This window comes from Pristis pectinata, chromosome 38 (genome assembly GCF_009764475.1).
Source record: "Pristis pectinata isolate sPriPec2 chromosome 38, sPriPec2.1.pri, whole genome shotgun sequence".
Taxonomy (NCBI): Eukaryota; Metazoa; Chordata; class Chondrichthyes; order Rhinopristiformes; family Pristidae; genus Pristis; species Pristis pectinata.
Window position 1 is genome coordinate 3,789,628 of NC_067441.1, and position 18,764 is coordinate 3,808,391.

Here is an 18,764-nt window from a genome sequence, read left to right on the forward strand (position 1 = left end):
GCAGCTACCGTCGGGCAGGAGGTACAGAAGCCTGAAGTCCCAGACCACCAGGTTCAGGAACAGCTACTTCCCTTCAACCATCAGGTTCTTGACCCAACCTGCACAATCCTGACCCTACCTCAGCAACGGGACACTACGCACCACCTCTTGCACTGTCGTGGACTTGTCTCTGATCATCTTTAATTTTCCACTAAGGTCTTGTTTTTGCACAGTTTTTCTCTCTCTCTTCACCGCCTTGTACAATTTATCTTCTGTGCGATGTTTGTACCCCTGTGCCCGTGATGCTGTTGCAAGCAAGTTTTTCACCTCGAAGGGGGCGCAGAGCGGCTCTACTTTGTTAGGAGTTTGAGGACATTCGGTATGTCACCAAAGGCTGCAAATTTCTACAGATGTGCAGTGGAGAGCATCCTGACTGCTTGCATCACCGCCTGGTATGGAGGCTCCAGTGCACAGGATCGCAAGAGGCTGCATAGGGTTGTAGACTCAGCCAGCTCCATCACGGGCACAACCCTCCCCACCATCGAGGACATCTTCAAGAGGCGGTGCCACAAGAAGGCGGCATCCGTCACTGAGGACCCTCACCATCCGGGACATGCCCCCTTCTCGTTACTACCATCAGGGAGGAGGTACAGGAGCCTGAATTTATAGCAATTTTATATCTTGCACTGTACTGCTGCCACAAAACATCAGATTTCACGTCGTATGTCAGTGATAATGAACCTAGTCCTGATTCTGTACCAGAAACTTGACGTCCTGACTTGGGCTGTGTTCGGACCCCTGCCCTCCTGTATCCTTCGGAGACCCGGACCATCTGCAGTCAGCACCATCAAGCAAAGGAGAGACACCAGCACCGCCGTTCCCACACCATCGTCCATCCCCAGTGCCGGGAAAGGCAGACCTCTCCCGGGCCAACACCCCGGCACCAAAGCCGGTGTCACACTCCGGTGCTGCGGGACAGCCCAGGTCACTTGTGGGGAAGTGGAGGGTGGGGATTACTTAAAGTGGGAGAATTCAGTGTTCATGTCGTTAGGGCTCACTCAGTGCCCTGACCAATGAAGGCCAACGTGCCGAATGCCTTCCTCACCGCCCTGTCTACCTGTGACGCTGCCTTCAGCGAACCCTGCATTTGTCCCTCTGTTCCATTAAACTCCCTGCCATGCACAGTACAAGTCCTACTCTGGTTTGACTTTCCCAAATGCATCACCTCACACTTATCTGTGGTGAAACCCATTTGCCACTCCTCAGCCCACTTCCCCAACTGATCAGGATTGGGCCAAATGGGACCAGCTTAGATGGGAATCCGGGTCAGCACGGACCAGTTGGGCCAAAGGGCCTGTTTCCCTGCTGTGTGGCTCTGTGACTCTATTCCTGATTTCTTTGAAATGCTCGGGAAAGTTCAAACATTGCAGCTTGTGAATGAAATGGGCAAGGGGGCACGATACAAGGTACCCCCCTTCCCCGGGGAAAGTGGGGGTGTGTGTGGGGGGGGGGGGGGGGGGGGAGAGGAGTTCTCCACCTGCAGTAAGTGACCTGGGTCAGACCCTCACTGAGCTTTTGCCTTAAGTGTTGGGCTAAAGGTTAAAGAGGTGAAATCCGATCGCCGGTGAAGTGGATAAATATATCCTGGTGGAACCACCCCTCCTGCGGACACTGGCAGCTGCTGGGACACTGATTGAGGAGCATTCTGCACATTGTCTCGTCCCGACTGTGAAACTCAGAGCCCACCCCGAGCTCGGCTGAGCTGTCAGAGCCCCGGTCAGAGCAGCGGGTCCTGTCTCCGTGACAGGTCCCAGCCCGACTGCTAGGGCTCGATTTGGGGATTTGAACTTGGTGGAGGAGAGGTGTCCTTGAGTCTGTGGCCGGGGGTGAAGGGAGGGGCTCAGGGGGACACCCGAACTCAGAGGGAGCAGGCTGGGTTCAGATAGTTAGTGGCAGTAAGGTTGGTGAGCAGGGATGAAGGACGGAGGGACGGAGAGAGAGGGGAGGGAGAGAGGGAGAGGGGAGGGAGAGAGGGAGAGGGGAGGGAGGGAGGGGAAGAGAGGGATGGAGGGGGAGAGAGGGGAGGGAGAGAGGAGGGACAGAGGGAGAGGGGAGGGAGGGAGGGAGAGAAAAGAGGTGCAAAGAGGTGAGAGGCGGAGGGAGGGAAGGTGGGGGGAGTGGGGGGGGAGGGAGGGAGGAAAGGGGGGGGAAGAGAGAGCGTTTGTACCACAGGCATGGGTTAACGGCACAGTGTGATCCCACTCTCCCAGCCACAGGGGATCCCCTGGAGTCCCCGTTTTGGGGGGGGGGGGGGAGGGGGCGCGGGGGGTGGGGGGAGGTTCACAGAGGCACCGAGACGCACCGGCAGGGACGAGGCAACGTGGGGCGGGAAGAGCTCACTCGGAGCGGAATTGTTGGAATTCACCCGGAGGGGGTAAAGCCCCCTCCTCCTCCACCCACACCCAGAGGGGGTAAATTACCCCCTCCCCCACCAGAGGGGGTAAACTCCTCCCCCCCCCACCAGAGGGGTTAAAGCCCCTCCCCCCACCCACACCCAGAGGGGGTAAATTACCCCTCCCCCACCAGGGGGTAAAGCCTCCTCCTCCTCCAGCTGCCTATAATTAGGCTGCCGCTGTGGATCCTATTCTGGTCTCTGGACGTCATCCTCTCTCCCAGGCATCTGTTCCCTCGGCATTCCCGAAATTCCGCACTTGCTCAGCCTCTGGTAAAGCACTTCACTAATCTCACACGAGGGGTGCGCATGTCAGGGTCAGCACAAGGGGGGGGGGGGCTGCACTTTGACCCCCTGCCTGGCACTACGAGGTTGCACTTTGACTCCAGTCTGACACCAGGACTTGCACTTTGACTCCTTGTCTGTCCCGAGGATCTTGCACTTTCGACCTCAAAGCCTGAGAGGTCAAAGTGCAAGACCCACCCCAAGACCACGGTCCCAGAACGTCACACACTGACCGTCAGACACAAGGACGGTGCTCACTCCTCACCACGGAACACCAGTTCCCTGCACTCTCTCGAGACCGGCCCCGAGGCACCACACTCCCTCCGCCCTCCCCTTCCTCAACACTTTCTCAGAAGCCAAAAAGGTACTGATGAAACCCGGTTTTAAAGATAGCTCGGTGATATTTAAGATGAGTTCTTAGCTTAGAGAAATTCAACACCTCACTCTCACACAGTTCTAGTGGCAAACGTCAACCTCCCACTTTTGGACTCATAAAAATCAGCACTGGTATCAGCTAACACCTGCCCAATCCAGCAACCTTAACCGTCAATAATTCCCACTTCAGCCCAAAAACCAGCCAGAGAAATTTCCACTTTGAAGAGGCACAATATATTTAATCGACTCTGGAAGTGACCGCCACAAATCAAACGCAGCGACAGTTCCAAGCACGATTCGTCAGGGGCCAGTTTTTGCATTAATTCTCCCAATGACACACCAACGTCACAGTTTCAAAAGGAAAACTTGGAAAAAGTTTACACACGACTTTCAAAAAAAAAAGTTTGGCAAAACTTTTTGGAACTTCTTAAAAAGTTTGGAGGTACTTTTTCTTAAGGTCTTTCCTCACTAACCTTTCTCTGTTGCTTCTCCCAGGCAGGGTCTAGGAGAAGATCCCTGTCCCAGTCCTCCTCCTGTTGCATGTACTCTTCTTCCACCACATATGTGTGTGGTTGTATGTTACATGTGTTTCGACTTGTGTCATTTGTCCTGAGTTCTGCTTCCCTCGGTACAATGAATTGATTTCTCTCTCTCTCTCTCTCTCTCTCTCTCACACACACACTCTGTGTATTTTTGTTCCGCTTTCCTCTCTTTCTCCTCAGGGCTGGGCAGTCAACATGCACGTCCTCTACTGCGCTGTCGGACTGGACTTCTCTCCTCTGCTGCCTCCACAGTTGCTTCCCTGCTCCAACCCTACACCACTTGTCACAGCTCAATAAGTATCGGGCAGAATGGGTGGGCCCGCTCCCAACTTGGGCAGAGGGAGGGGTCAGCAGAACTGTGAGCCAATCAGAGAAGGGCTAGGCCCAGACGGGCCAATGGGCTTTCGAGAGCCAGGCCCTTGTGGGGAGTGCCCGTGTTGTCCGCTGTGTTGGCTCTAGGCTGCCCTCTCCCACCTCAGGCCGGCACAGTGGCACAGCGCCGGAGACACGGGTTCGATCCCCGCCTCCAGCGCACTTTCTCTCTCTCTCTGTGCGGAGTCTGCATGATCTCCCTGTGGGTTCCCCTCCTCTCAGGTGCTCCGGTTTCCTCCCGCATCCCAACGAGGGCTACCTCCGGCAGCACCTCCCAAACCCACCACCCCTCCCTCAAGGAGGGCAGGGGGCAGCAGGTGCAGTAATCTGAAGGGCTGACGGGGGGAGAGAGGGGGGGAGAGAGGGGGGGAGAGAGGGGGGGAGAGAGGGGGGGAGAGAGGGAAGGTATCACCACTGGGTCTAGAACTCCCTCCCAACCCGCACTGAGGGAGCTCCTTCACCAGAAGGTCTGCAGCAGTTCATGAAGGCAGCTCACCCCCACCTTCTCAAGGGGCAACTGGGGGAGGGGGGGGGCAATAACTTCTGACCCTTGCCAATGATGCCAGGATCCAAAATAATGACAAACAAGAGACTTGGCAGGAGCTGGCACCCAGTTAGACCGATCCCTCCTGAAAACAAGGACCTGTTCCAGTCACACAAAACCGGGTGCAGGGCTTGCCAACGTCTCTCTGAGGTCCACCTTCTGTCCGGGCACCAGTGTCCGTCCGTCCTCCAAGTTGGGGGAATATCGGAGATACAGACTCTCTGGAGGGGATGACGTTCTTCCTCTGGGTTGTTCCTCCAGGGGCCGTGGCTTCCTTTGTTTGACCACCTACAGCTTCCTGTAGGCGCCCACCGTGACGTCAAAGAGGCTGGGGTTGTGGAACCGCCCGCGCCCGTCCAGCAGGTAGTACAGGCGGTGACCCCTGACCTTCAGGGGGATGGCCGAGGCCACTTGGGCGCGGTGGGCCATGCAGGAGAGGTCACGGAGGGGCACCTTGAAGGACCGGCTGCCCCCCAGGAGCCGGTGGCTGGAGATGGTGACTTCCTGGCCTCCTCGGTGCAGCAAGACACTGCACACAGAGCGACGGGCAAATGCCAGGCCTGCCGTGAGGATCAAGGACCCTAAACGGGAAAGAGAAGCATGTAGCAAGGTGGTTACCATAGCGACGGGAGCTGCGGTTGGCCATTCAGCCCCTGCACGTTGTACTATCCAATGAAGCCATGGCTGGTGTAACACTGTCCTCACTACCCCACACACCGACACCCCTCCCAAACCCTCCACTCCCCTCTGATAAACTCACTGACTTCCCTTCCACAACACTGAGGGACGGAGAGTTCCAAACACTTGTCATCCTCGGAGAAGGATGGGAGGCTCAGTGGGTAGAGACCCGGGTTCGATTCCCGCCTCCGGCACTGTGTGTGTGTGTGTGTGTGTGTGTGTGTGTGTGTGTGTGTGTGTGTGTGTATGCATGTGCCTGTGTGTGCGTGCATGTGTGTATCTGTGTGTCTGTCTGTCTGTGTATGTGTGTGCACTTGTGTGCGTGTCTGTGCGTGTGTCTGTGTGTGCGTGCATCTGTGTATGTGTGTGTGCACGTGTGTGCATGTCTGTATATGTGTGTGCACATGTGTGTATCTGTGTGCACATGTGTGTGTGGAGTTTGCACCTTCTCCCTGTGACCCCGTGGATTCCCCCGGGTGCTCTGGTTCCCTCCCACATCCCAACCACGTGCGGGGTCAGAGGGTTAACCGGCACCCCCCGGTGTGTGGATGAGGAGTAGAATCTGGGGGGGGGGAGCTGCTGGGAACATGGGGGAGTACAATGAGTTGGGATAGGATGTGCAAAATTGGATGGTTGATGGTGAGCACAGATGTGGTGGGCCGAAGGGCCTCCCTCGGTGCTGGATCTCTCTGCGCCCCCCCACCGATCTCTCTGCCCCCCCCCGATCTCTCTGAAGCCCCTCCCCAACCTCCTTTGTCCCAAAGCGAAATCTGAGCCACTCCTGGTGACCTCCGTGTGCCCTTCACCCCCTCCCTGCTGTGTGACTGGACCCAGGCACATCTGTGGACGACGCACGTCCAAGCCCCTCTCTGCCTTGGCCCAGAATCCCGCTGGGTCCCTCCCCCCACCCCCACCTCACCCCACCCCCCCATCCCACTACCAACCCACGACCCCCCCGTCCGCCCCCTCCCACCCACAGGGACCCCCGCACCACAGCCTTCTGCGTTGGAGAAACCCGCCTTGACGTGGTTCACAAATCACTCCCAAAAATTTGAGACCCAGAATAAACTTCCCTGTCACGGAATTTGTCCAAAACAAAATCAACACAAAAAATATTTTTTTCAACTCATATTTCTTGACACGGCTTCGCCAGCATTTGAGACAGGCATCTGGATGTGCGGGGGATGCAAGGATATGGACCATGTGTAGGGATTCGGGGCAATAGTTTAATAAGTTCAGCACAACATTGTGGGCCGAAGGGCCTGTTCCTGTGCTGTAAAATGGCGACAGAACCCACTTTCTGGGAACACAAACCCCGTGCGCCTGGAACCTGGGGTGGGGGTCGCCGTATGGCCGGCATCGTTTCCCCTCCCCAGAGTCGGCAACCCATCCGTTCTCCAGACCAATTCCCCGTGTTACATCCAAACCAGCCGGGGAACTGACACCTCCCTGCGGCTGCAACATCCCAAACCCTTCCCACCACCGTCGTGGTCCCAAGTGTTGACGTCTACCGAGGAAGTCCAGGGCTTGGGTTCAGGTATCGGGGGTGGGCTGGGGGTATGGGGGACCCCAATGCACAGTGATGTAAGGGGCTACAGAGAGGGGTGGGACTCAGCCGGTTCCAGCTCTCCCCTCCATTGGGGAACATCCACAAGAGGCGATGTCTCAGGAAGGCAACGTCGATCATCAGGGACCCCCACCATCTGGGCCATGCCCACTTCTCGATGCTGCCATCAGGCAGAGGGTACAGGAGCCTGAAGACCCGCACCTCATGGTTCAATGACAGCTTCTTCCCCACTGCCGTCAGGTTCTTGAACCCACCTGAAAAACCCCAACACTAACCTTGAACTGTATCTGTTTCTCGACTAGCACCAGTGTCATTCCATTTATTTTAAGTTATGCATAAGTTATGGTAATTTAAATTTGTGTTAACTTATGTTTATAATGTGTGTGGCTGCAAAAAGCCAACTTTCATGGCATCTATACCCTGGTATGTTTGCCCGTGGCAATAAGCTCCATCCTCACAGAGATAGGGACCGGGGAGAGGGATAATTGGCAGAGGCTGGTTGGGCTAGCATGGGCTCCTCCTGTGCTGCTGTGTGGATCTTGGACTCCTTGACCCCCCCCCCCCCCCACCCTCCTTGGTTCCCTGGCACCAAAGTCCCGTCCATCCCATGCAGTTGTGATGCTTCCTGGTGTGGGGGGGGAATAGGGTTCCGAATTCCCACCGCCTCTGTTGTGTGAAGGGCCTCCAGAGATCACCTCCTGCCCCCACTCCACCCCTCCCCCTGGACCCCATTACGGCGCGGAAGGAGGCCGTTCGGCCCGCCGGCTGCCCCCTAGCAGAGCATTCTCCCACACGTCCCCTGCTCAGTGATTCTGTCCCTTGCCTTGGTCCGGGAATGACCCCCCACTTTGCCCAGTCTGTGCCGGGCTCCGAGATCCCTCACGCTGGAGGTGTGTTGGTAAACCTTCCCCCTCCCCTTCTATCCGGGAACGTGATGGCCGGACATGGCCTCCTCAGCCTCTGCACCGTCCGACCGGGGGGCGTTTGTGTGAGGAGTACAAGTTTGCTCACTCGTAGTGTTTAGCACACGGGTGTGTGCTCCGTGTGTGCCTGCACAGTGCACAAGTGTGATATGTGCGCTTAGCATGTGCTGTGTTTGCACACTTAGTGTGTGCTGTGCATTTAGCATGTACATGTGCTGTGTGTGCTAAAGCGTGTGCATGTTCATCATGTGCCAGTGGTCACTCAGTGGGCATCTGTGCATGCTTGGCATGCATCTGTGTGTGTTCCGTGTCTGTGCTCCTGTGCCTGTATGTCCACACGCGTGTCTGTGTACATGCTCAGACTGAGTCCGTGCATCAGAGCCTTATCACCAATCCCCTGGGATCCCTCCCCTTCCCACTGGACCAAACCCTCGCTCCATCAGGACCCTGTGGGCGCTGGGATACAGCAGCCACCCCAGGTGAAAAGAATTCCTCCCCCAGAATCACCTTCCACCCTCCGGAACTGTAGGGGCAGCTAGTCATCCCCGGGGCCGAGACCACAGGAGGAGGTTTGGTGCAACTCAGCTCCCCACAGACGCTGCCTGACCTGCCGAGTGTTTCCAGCATCTTCTGGTTTTATTTCGGGATTTCCAGCATCTGCACCTCTCTGTTTTTCCTTCCACCTGCCTTTTGCCCTGTGGAACCCCGGGATCCCAGGAAGGAAGGAATTCACGGGCCAATCCCATTGAAATCTCAAACACCACACACTCATCATCAAAGATCCCCCCCCCCCCCCCCCGCCCCGCCACCATCCAGGCCATGCTGTCTTCTCGCAGCTCCCATCGGGCAGGAGGTACAGAAGCCTGAAGTCCCCACCCACCAGGTTCAGGAACAGTGACTGCTTCAACCATTTGGTTCTTGAACCGACCGGCACAACCCTAATCACTACCTCTTAAAGCAACACTGGGACCATTCTGCACTACAATGGACTTATTTTTTGTTCTACTTGTATTTTTCTTGTATAAATTGTGTACAATTTATGTTTTTTTGTGAATGCTGCTTATCTGATGCTGTGTGCCTGTGACGCTGCTGCAGTTAAGTTTTCCCTTGCACCCGTGTACACACGGACTCCGCAATAAAATCGACTTTGACGCTTTCTTCCAGGGAATGCTGACTCAGTCTGGCGTGAGACTTACCGACCGTCAGGCAGGAGGTTGTGAAGCCGTATCTCCACTTGTCCGAGCCCAGGTTCAGGGCGATCCCGCCGATCTGTGGCAGCCCCTTTGCCCGATCGCCCACCAGCACCGTCTCTTTGTAGCCTGTGTCCCGGAGGGAGGTGAAGGCCAGATGCGCCAGGTACACCCAGAAGAGGAACTGAGACCCGCAGAAGAGGCCGAGGAGGCAGAAGAAGCGGGGCCTGTGGTGGTGGAAGAGGAGCACGTCCCGGGACAGGTCGGTGCTCACTGGTCTCGCCCCCGGGCAGGGCCGGGCATGGCCGTGGGGGGCGCTCCCCCAGGGGTGGTACCACCTCCTCCTCGCTGGCTCCTGCCAGGCCTGGCTCAGGGACCAGGCTTCCCTCCCTGGGGTGAGTGCTGACAGGCTGCCCCTTCCCGCTACCAGACCCCCCAGAGCCCCCGTCCTGAGACTGCCCACTGACCCCATCCCGAGAGCCCCCAGTGTCCTCGTCCCGAGATCCCCCAATGTCCTCGTCCAGAGACCCCCTGCCCCAAGATCCCCTGCACTGAGACCCCCCAGTGTCCTCGGCCCGAGACCCCCCAGTGTCCTCGTCCAGAGACCCCCTGCCCCAAGATCCCCTGCACTGAGACCCCCCAGTGTCCTCGGCCCGAGACCCCCCAGTGTCCTCGTCCAGAGACCCCCTGCCCCGAGACCCCCCACTGTCCTCCTCCCGAGATCCCCCAATGTCCTCGTCCAGAGACCCCCTGCCCCGAGATCCCCTGCACTGAGACCCCCCATGTCCTCATCCAAAGACCCCCTGCCCCGAGACCCTCCAGTGTCCTCGTCCCGAGACTACCGGTCCCAAGACCCCCCAGTGTCCTCATCCAGAGACCTCCTGCCCCGAGACCCCCTGCCCCCGTCCTGAGACTCCACCCTGACCCCATTTCTGGACCCCCCAATGCCAGACACCACATTGTCCCCCTTCCCGGGACATCTACGCCTCTCCCCGTGGCCCCAGTGCCATCCCCCCAGCCGGATACATTGTGTCCCGGGCCCGATACACTGTACCCGCGGCCTCCTCCGCTGCTACGTTCTCCCGCGGAGCCCAGGCCTCGCCTTCCGGGACCCGCCGGCTCCCAGCACCGGCCCCCGGCCGCCCCGAGCCCGAAGCCGAACCAGCTGCGGCTCCGGGCCGCCGGCTCCGAGAAGCCCCAGCAGACGCCGGCCATCGATCAGCCAGCCGGTGGGCCCCACCGCCTCGCCTCTTAAACGGGACAGCGGGCGACCTTCCAAACCCCCTCTATCGGCCGGGCGCGGTAGTCGGGATCCCCGGTGGCTGCACAGGGTGATCCCACAGAGGCGAGAGAGGAGGACTGAGCCGGGCAGTCCCTGATCGATTGCCCCTCTCCCTGGCTTTCTGCCCCCTTCCAGAGTCATTTCCCCTATCTCTGATGACCCTCTCCCCAGATCCCTGCCCCTCTCCTGAGCTCTGTTGCCCCCGTTCTGTTACCCCCCCCCCCGGATCTCTGCCCCTCGGGGCAGGTGACCATTTAACCCTCAGTAGCTGGAGGCCACTCATACCCCGTGACCCCCTGGGTCGTGGTTGCCCAAAAGAGAGTGGGGCGGAGGGGTCTGGGGAGGGGAAATCCCAGAGCTCAAGGCCCAGGCAGCTGATGGCTGAGATGTTTGTGTCCCATTAGCGGTCGAGAGTCTTGACCCGCAGTTGTCAGACCCTCGGGACAGGAGCAAAGGTGCCAAGACCAGGAGTACTGCGGGTCCATTGGAGTGCTGCAGGTCATTAACACTCCTGAGGGGCTGAAGTAAGGGTGGGCTCCTGGAGTATTAGGCGCAGTCATTGATCAAGTGAGTCCAGTCCCAAGAGATCTACAGTTCTACATCAGGATATCAGCTAGAAATCTGTACGACATTCTTCCCCACATCAAAGGCAGAACAACCCTTCTTCGAGGAACGATTTAGTGGGCTGCTGCTTCTGGTGAGGGGTAGAGAGTTTAATCAGGAATGCACAACACTTGGGCGATCAAGGCCCCTCGATGAGTACAAGAACAGATAACAGGGTACAGCCTACAGCTGCGCAGGCTTTTAGGGAACCTCCTGAAATTTCTCCGAGTCATGACGTTCTACATTCTCACACGCCTGACACCCTGAGCTCATTTTGTCTCCCTCAAAATGCTTTGGTCCTCACCCACTTTTATCAATGCACTACAGAAAGCCTCCTATCCGGATGCATCGCCGCTTGGTACAGCAACTGCTCTACCCGGGACCGCAAGAAACTGCAGAGAGTTGTGGACACAGCCCAGCACATCACAGACACCAGCCTGCCCTCCACCGACTCTGTCTACACTTCCCGCTGCCTCCGGAAAGCAGCCAACATAATCAAAGGCCCCTCCCACCCCGGACATTCTCTCTTCTCCCCACTCCCATCGGGCAGAAGATCCAAAAGCCTGAAAGCCCGTACCACCAGGCTCAAGGACAGCTTCTATCCCACTGTTATAAGACTATTGAATAAGATGGACTCTTAACCTCACTATCTACCTTGTCGTGGCCCTTGCACCTTATTGTCTGCCTGCACTGCACTTTCCCTGTAACTGTAACACTTTATTCTGCATTCTGTTATTGTTTTCCCTTGCACTACCTCGACGTACTGATGTGATCAGGCACGGTAGTGCAGCGGTTAGCATAACGCTTTACAGCGCCAGCGACCCGGGTTCAATTCCGGCTGCTGTCTGTAAGGAGTTTGTACGTTCTCCCCGTGTCTGCGTGGGTTTCCTCCGGGTGCTCCAGTTTCCTCCCACATTCCAAAGACGTACAGGTTAGGAAGTTGTGGGCGTGCTATGTTGGTGCCAGAAGTGTGGCGACACTTGCGGGCTGCCCCCAGAACACTACGCAAAAGGTGCATTTCACTGTGTGTTTCGATGTACATGTGACTAATAAAGATAATCTGATGTGATGAAATGATCTGTATGGATGGCATGCAGAACAAAGAGTTTCACTGTTCCTCGGTACGTGTGACAATAATAAACCAATTTACCTTATTTAACAAAGAATATACTGGCAGTCCAAAAAAAAAATTCACCCATGATGGATGGCATGGAGACGGTGGATTGGAGCCTGTCTACATGATCTATAATTCCTGGATGAGAGGGTTCTCCTATCATGAGCAGTTAAAGAAATTGGATCTTTATTCTTTGGAGTTTAGAAGAATGAGGGGAGATCTTATTGAAATATATCAGACCCTGAGGGGGCAGGGAGGGTGTTGAGATGGTTTCACCTGTGGCAGAGCCTCAAATGAGGGGATGTAGATTTAAGGGGCCAGTCATTTAAAACCGAGGTGAGTGGGAATGTCTTCTCTCTGAGGGTGATGAACCTCTGGAATCCGCTGCCCCAGAGGGTTGTGGAGGTGAGATCGCTCGGGGTACTTAAAGATTGAGGGCTCTGAGGAACAGGCACAGAGGCCTGGGGCAGATCAGCCACCATCATATTGAATGGGGGAGCGGGGGGGGGGGGGGGCAGGCTTGAAGTGCTGAATGGCCTCCTCCTGCTTGTTATGTTCTGCTGAAGTTGCTCCTCTGTGGTGGGAGAGGCCAGCCCTGTGCAAGCTGAGGTCCGGAAGACTGGGTGCACGTTGAGGAAGGCTCTTTCCCTCTGGTTGAAGAGTTTCATAACTCTGGGAGGGCAGCAGAAGATTGGAAAACAACAGATGTGATTCCCCTGTTCAAAAGGAGGAGAAAGGCTTGAGGCCAAGAGAACCGGAGACCGGTTAGTTTCACAGCTGTTGTTGGCAAGGTGCTGGAGGCAATATTCAAAGAGGAAATGGTGAATCATTTGGGAAAACTGAATATAATCAAACGTAACCATAGTTTTATGAAAGGTAAATCATGGTTGACAAATTCGCTTGAACTCTTTGAGGATTTGACGGGGAGGGTTGATGGGGGGACCTGTAGATGTAGTGTATTTAGATTTCCATAAAGCATTTGACAGGGTGCCACATGGGAAGCTAATGGTTAAATTGAAATCCCATGGTATCAGAGGAAGTGTGTTAGGATGGATTAAAAACTGGGAGTTGGAATAAATGGGTCCTTTTGAGACTTACCGAAGGAGGGAACTAGTTGCATACTGCGGAGGTCGGTTCTTGGCCAATGATTACATCAATGATCTGGAGGAAGGAACAGTATGAAAGGTTTCCAGATTTGCCAATGATACGAACATCGTTGGAAGGGTGAGTTGTGATGAGGATACTGTGGGTCTGCAGTGGGATGCAGATTCAGTGAGTGGACACAAGACTAGCAAATGGAATTGGATGTGTGTAAGTGTGAGGTCATGCACTTCAGTGAGTCTGAAAAGGACCCATTTATTCCAACTCCCAGTTTTTAATCCACTCTAACACACTTCTGATACTGTGGGCTTTTAATTTAACCATTAGCCTCCTATGTGGCACCTTGTCAAATGCTTTATGGAAATCTAAGTACAATGAGATGGGCTCTGACCTCACGATCTACCTTGTTGTGACCTTGCACCTTATTGCACTGCACTTTCTCTGTACCTGTGACACTTTACTCTGTACTGTTATTGTTTTTACCTGTACTACATCAATGCACTCTGTACTGACTCAAATGTAACTGCACTGTGTAATGAATTGACCTGTACGATCAGTAAGCAAGACAAGTTTTTCACTGTACCTTGGTACAAGTGACAATAATAAACCAATACCAATACACTACATCTACAGGTCCCCCCTATCAACCCTCTCCATCACATCCTCAAAGAGTTCAAGCAAATTTGTCAACCATGATTTACCTTTCATAAAACCACGGTTACGTTTGATTATATTCAGCTTTCCCAAAAGGCTGATTATTACCTACATGGGGAGAGAGACTGAAAGGGCGAAGTACAGGGGGATCTGGGTGTTCATGAATCACAAAAAGCTGGCAGGCAGGTCCAACAAGGAGTTAAGAAGGCAAAAGGCATTTTGACCTTCACTGCAAGGGGTTGGAGTTTAGACGTAGGGAGGTTTTGTTGCCGGGTGTGTAGGGTGTTGGTGAGGCCCTGCCTGCGTACAGTTTTGGTTCCCTTAACTAAAAATAAGATACAGTACCCTTGGAGGTAGTCCAAAGGAAACTCACCAGGGTCATTCCCAGGATGAGAGGGTCGCCTTACCAAGAGAGACTAAATAGCCTAGGGCAACACACAAAGCTCTGGAGGAATTCAGTGGGTCAGGCAGCATCCATGGAGGGAAATGGACAGTCGATGTTTCGGGTCGAGACCCTTCATCAGGACTGGTCCACTCCCCTCCACAGATGCTGCCCGACCTGCTGAGTTCCTCCAGCTTTGTGTGTGTGTGTGTTGCTCCAGACTTCCACCATCTACAGTCTCTGGTGTCTGGTTTAGGCCGGTGTTCCCTGGAGCTTAGAAGAACGAGGGAGTCACCTGATTGAAAGGTATAAGATGCTAAGGGGGCCTGACAGGGTAGATGGTGGGATGTTGCCACTAGTGGGAAAGACTTGGATGAGGGAACGCTGCAAGGGGCTGGGCATTTCAAACTGAGGTGCAAAGAAATTTCTTTCCGCAGGGGGTGGTGAATCCCTGGAATTCTCCGCCCCCGCGGGTGGTGGAAGCTGGATCATTGGAAGTATTTAAAGCGGAGGTGGATAAATATTTGATAGATCAGGGAAGAGAGGGCATCTGGAGAAGTGGTGCAGGGGAGGAGTTGAGGCCGGCACGGTAGTGTAGTGGTTAGCGTAACGCTTTACAGCACCAGCGACCCGGGTTCAAATCCGGCCACTTCCTGTAAGGAGTTCTCCCCGTGTCTGTGTGGGTTTCCTCCGGGTGCTCCGGTTTCCTCCCACATTCCAAAAAGACATACAGGTTAGGAGGTTGCAGATGTGCTATGTTGGCGCCGGAAGCGTGGCGACACTTGCAGGCTGCCCCCAGAACACTCTACGCAAAAAGTGCATTTCACTGTGTGTTTCGATGTACATGTGACTAATAAAGATATCTTAATCTTAATTACAGCAGAGCTGTCAGCTCATGAAGTTGGGTGGGGAGGTGGGCTGGGGAGAGGCAGGGAGAGACACCAAAGGAAGTTTGACAGGAGCTGTCCAGAGCGGTCACGGACCCACCATGTAACAGAGAGGCCTCGGTTCGTACATGGTCTAATTCCTTTATTTGCTGCTGGCTCCCACCTGCCCTCTCCTGAGCTCAGCGGACGATGAGGCGATTTCTTCACGGGAGGAGCTGGCTGGGAGCAGGTGCTTGGCTCCGTGGCCCCGGGGTGGCAGTGTGAGTCCTGTCAGGCGCCGGGCAGCTAATTCCCCCTGGCAGCCTGGGCCAGGTCCGTCAGCACAGCGTTGGGCGGCATGCTCAGATAACGGTTGATGATCAGGTTCGAGATCTGCAATGTGCACCCAAAGACAAGTCAATAAACCCACAGTCACGACCGGCAGGGAGACAACCCTGTCCACACACAGCTTTCTAATGAACTGGGGTGAGCTGAGGAGGGGGTGGTGGGGGGGAAGGTGTGGTGGGGGGAGAAGGCCTGCTTTTGAAGGGTGGTCTCCATAGACACTGTGTGCACAGCAAGATCCCACTAACAAGCCACAGGTGTAATGACCAGATTACCTAATGTTGGCTGAGGAGTAAATGTTACCCCAGGATGCTGGGAGGAGAGGGGAGGGGAGGGGGAATGACCCTGTTTCTGTTTGACACGCCTGTGGGGAACTTCCATATCCATCTGAGATGCAGATAGGATCTCAGTCTAAAGGTGGAATCTCCCTCCTCACTGCCCCTCCCACAGCGCGGCGCTCCCTCCTCACCACCCCTCCCACAGCACGGCGCTCCCTCCTCACCGCCCCTCCCACAGCGCGGCACTCCCTCCTCACCGCCCCTCCAACAGCGCGGCGCTCCCTCCTCACCGCCCCTCCCACAGCGCGGCGCTCCCTCCTCACCGCCCCTCCCACAGCGCGGCGCTCCCTCTTCACCGCCCCTCCCATAGCGCGGAGCTCCCTCCTCACCGCCCCTCCCACAGCGCGGCGCTCCCTCCTCACCGCCCCTCCCACAGTGCGACACTCCACTGTGGGAGGGTGTAATTACAGCGTGACAGGTTTACTATTACAGGTGTTGACACTGGATAAAGTGGTACAGTTAAACTCTGCCACTCCACTATCTGAATATTCGGAATTCCCAGCAGTACTGTATCTGGTTCACCGGGTGACGTTCCCCGTGTTCCTTAAGCTCACCGGTGCCGTTTCACAAGCTCTGTTGAAACACACCAAAGCCCTGGTTCCTGCACTCACCACGAACCTATTCCCCACGTTCCCTGAAAGCTCTCTGGGCCCCTCCTCCCATGCTTCCTTTAAAACAACCGGGTTTGCTGGAGAATTTATTATACTACATTACAACACCTAAACAGAATGAATTAAAAGTGTGTTGGTATTAACAGGAAAATATACCAGTCTGGGACCATCTCAGTCCCGGTGTGCTGGATGGTCAGAGACTTACCCTCATGTTAAATGTAAAATTATGTCTAGTTTGAGAGGGGGAAATGGATTCTTGGTATGTGGCCCGGATCTGAATCAGCTCCATGGCCCCTGAGCTCACTCTGCACAGGGTCTTCACCCTACAAAGCCAGCGGGGACAAGGTGGGGCTCACGGCCTCCTGCTGTGCTGTTTCTATGACGACCCCAAGCCACAGGTCAGGCCAACAAACAATCTGCTGGAGGGGCTCAGCAGGTCAAGCAGCATCTGTGGGGGAGAAAGGGACTGCCGACGTGTTGGGTTGAGACCCTGCAGTGGGACTGAGGGTGGAGGGGTTCCTCCAGCAGGTTGTGTGCTGCCCCAGATCCCGGCGTCTGCCGGGTCTCGGGTCCCCGCAGCTTGGGCCGGCTGGTGGGAAGCGAGCCCCCACCGACACTCACACCAGCGAGGCTCCCTTTACACTTGGGACCTGGGGCGGAGAGTGTTGCACAGAGCAGCGCTGGGTGACAGGATCCTAAGTCGGGTTATGGACTCCCCGGCCCCCTGTCGTTTCTGTGGCCAGGAGGAGCCGGTGTGTTGTGTACACATGGAGTGTGAGAGGTTGCAGCCTCTATCTGAGTGTCTGGAGGGGCTGCTCCTCAAGTTCTGGCAGCACTTCAGCCCCACGCTCCAGATCTTTGGTCCCATGGTGCGGAGGGTGGGGGGGGGGGTCATTCAGGGGGGGTTCCCGCTCGGTTTGCTCCCGGGCCTGCCCGAGGAGGCCATTCGCAGGTCCAGGCGGCGGGACCATCAAGGATTCCCCCCGAGCTGACTGCCTGCCCCCTCTTCCAGGGTCACGTCCGTGCCTGTGCGTGTCCCTGGAGAAGGAGCATGCGGTATCCACGGGTACGGTGGGCTGGGGGCTTTCCAGGACCGGTGGGCGCCACAGGGGCACGAGCGTGTCTGGTCAGTAATGACCGTGTCGTAGTTTGACACTGCAAACTGTGTGGGTCATGAGGTACCGTAACGTGGTGGTGATGTGATCCTGTCATCACTGAACAAACCACCACCGCAAGACACTGCAGAGAGTTTGTGGACACAGCTCTGCGCATCATGGACACCAGACACCCCTCCATGGACTCTGTCTTTACCTCTCGCTGCCTTGGTGAAGCAGCCAGCATAATCAAAGACCCCACCCACCCGGAACATTCTCTCTTCTCTCCTCTTCCGTCGGGTAGAAGATACAGGAGCCTGAGGGCACATAACACCAGGCTTAAGGACAGCTTCTGCCCCACTGTGATAAGACTATTGAACGGTTCCCTTATACAATGAGATGGACTCTGACCTCACGATCTACCTTGTTGTGACCTTGCACCTTATTGCACTGCACTTTCTCTGTACCTGTGACACTTTACTCTGTACTGTTATTGTTTTTACCTGTACTACATCAATGCACTCTGTATTGACTCAATGTAACTGCACTGTGTAATGAATTGACCTGTACGATCGGTTTGCAAGACAAGTTTTTCACTGTACCTCGGTACAAGTGAAAATAATAAACCAATACCAATAAAAAACGAGTGAGGCGGACGTCCCACAGCCCGGGACAGGGAGGGGATGATCCCCCCCACCCCGGCACTCACCCCACTGAGGATGGAGTCGCTGATGGCGTCGATGACCTCGCCCATCATTGGGCCCTGCCCCGTGTACTTGATGTAGGACCAGGTCATCAGCGTCAGCATGGCCATGCCGGTGAAGAAGTTGAAGAGGATGGTGAGGAAGCCCAGTCCCAGCAGGCCGACCAAGCCCGACAGCACATGCATGGCGACCATGACCAGCAGCATGGCGGCCGGCGTCCGCACGATGCTGAAGACGTTCTTGCTGCGGTTGAACTTGACGTAGCTGTCCAACATGGCGTCGAGGTCGGCCTCCAGCTGCTGCTGGTAGCGCTGGCTCAGGCTGATGCCGCCCATCTTCTTGAGGGAGCGGAACTTCTCGATGGCCGTCTCCCGGTAGATCAGGTGCCGCTCCCGCAGTTTGGAGGGAGCCAGGTAGGCCTTGTCGCCCCCGCACAGCTGGAACACACAGCACTGCACCTCAGGGTGGGGTCAGAGTGGGGGACCTCGCAGCCTGATCACAGGGGGAGAGACCACTCCATGCACCACCCCCCCCCCCCCCAAGCCACTGTTTGTGATGTCTACAGATGACTTGGAAGGGAACGTGAATGGGTGGAGACGAGGCGGGAGGTTGCTGGCGTTGTGGGCAGTGCAGACGGTGGGCAAAGGACACACCAGGGTATCAATCAGTTGCAGATACGGGCAGAGGAATGGCAGGTGCAGTCTAATCCGGCCGAGTGTGAGGTGTTGCGCTTTGTAAAGGGACAGTACGCTGTTACTGGCAG

At 55.8% G+C, this 18,764-nt stretch overlaps 2 protein-coding genes across 2 annotated transcripts in view; both read right to left on the bottom strand.

The window, feature by feature from the left end:
• Positions 1-3,639: 3,639 nt before the first annotated feature.
• Positions 3,640-9,545, bottom strand: tmem223 (transmembrane protein 223). Its single transcript, XM_052044924.1, has 2 exons — positions 8,914-9,545; positions 3,640-5,130 (listed from the first exon to the last, which is right to left on the bottom strand). The coding sequence occupies exons 1-2, from the start codon at positions 9,377-9,379 to the stop codon at positions 4,838-4,840; spliced, it is 759 nt and encodes a 252-aa protein (XP_051900884.1). The 5' UTR covers positions 9,380-9,545; the 3' UTR covers positions 3,640-4,837.
• Positions 9,546-15,056: 5,511 nt separating this feature from the next.
• LOC127586975 (atlastin-2-like) overlaps positions 15,057-18,764 on the bottom strand; it is a 32,913-nt gene continuing 29,205 nt past the window's right edge. Inside the window, exons 13-14 of the mRNA XM_052045032.1 lie at positions 18,007-18,438; positions 15,057-15,302 (exon numbers count right to left, since the gene is read on the bottom strand). Coding sequence (XP_051900992.1) covers positions 15,216-15,302; positions 18,007-18,438 — 519 coding nt within the window. The 3' untranslated portion in view covers positions 15,057-15,215. The remainder of the gene's footprint in view (positions 15,303-18,006; positions 18,439-18,764) is intronic.

Excerpts from the sequence above, each read along its gene's own strand:
- tmem223 (XM_052044924.1), bottom strand. The coding sequence starts at position 9,379 with ATGGGGTCAGTGGGCAGTCTCAGGACGGGGGCTCTGGGGGGTCTGGTA. Across the intron at positions 5,131-8,913 it reads AACCTCCTGCCTGACGGTCG|GGTCCTTGATCCTCACGGCA; the intron begins GTAAGTCTCACG and ends TTTCCCGTTTAG.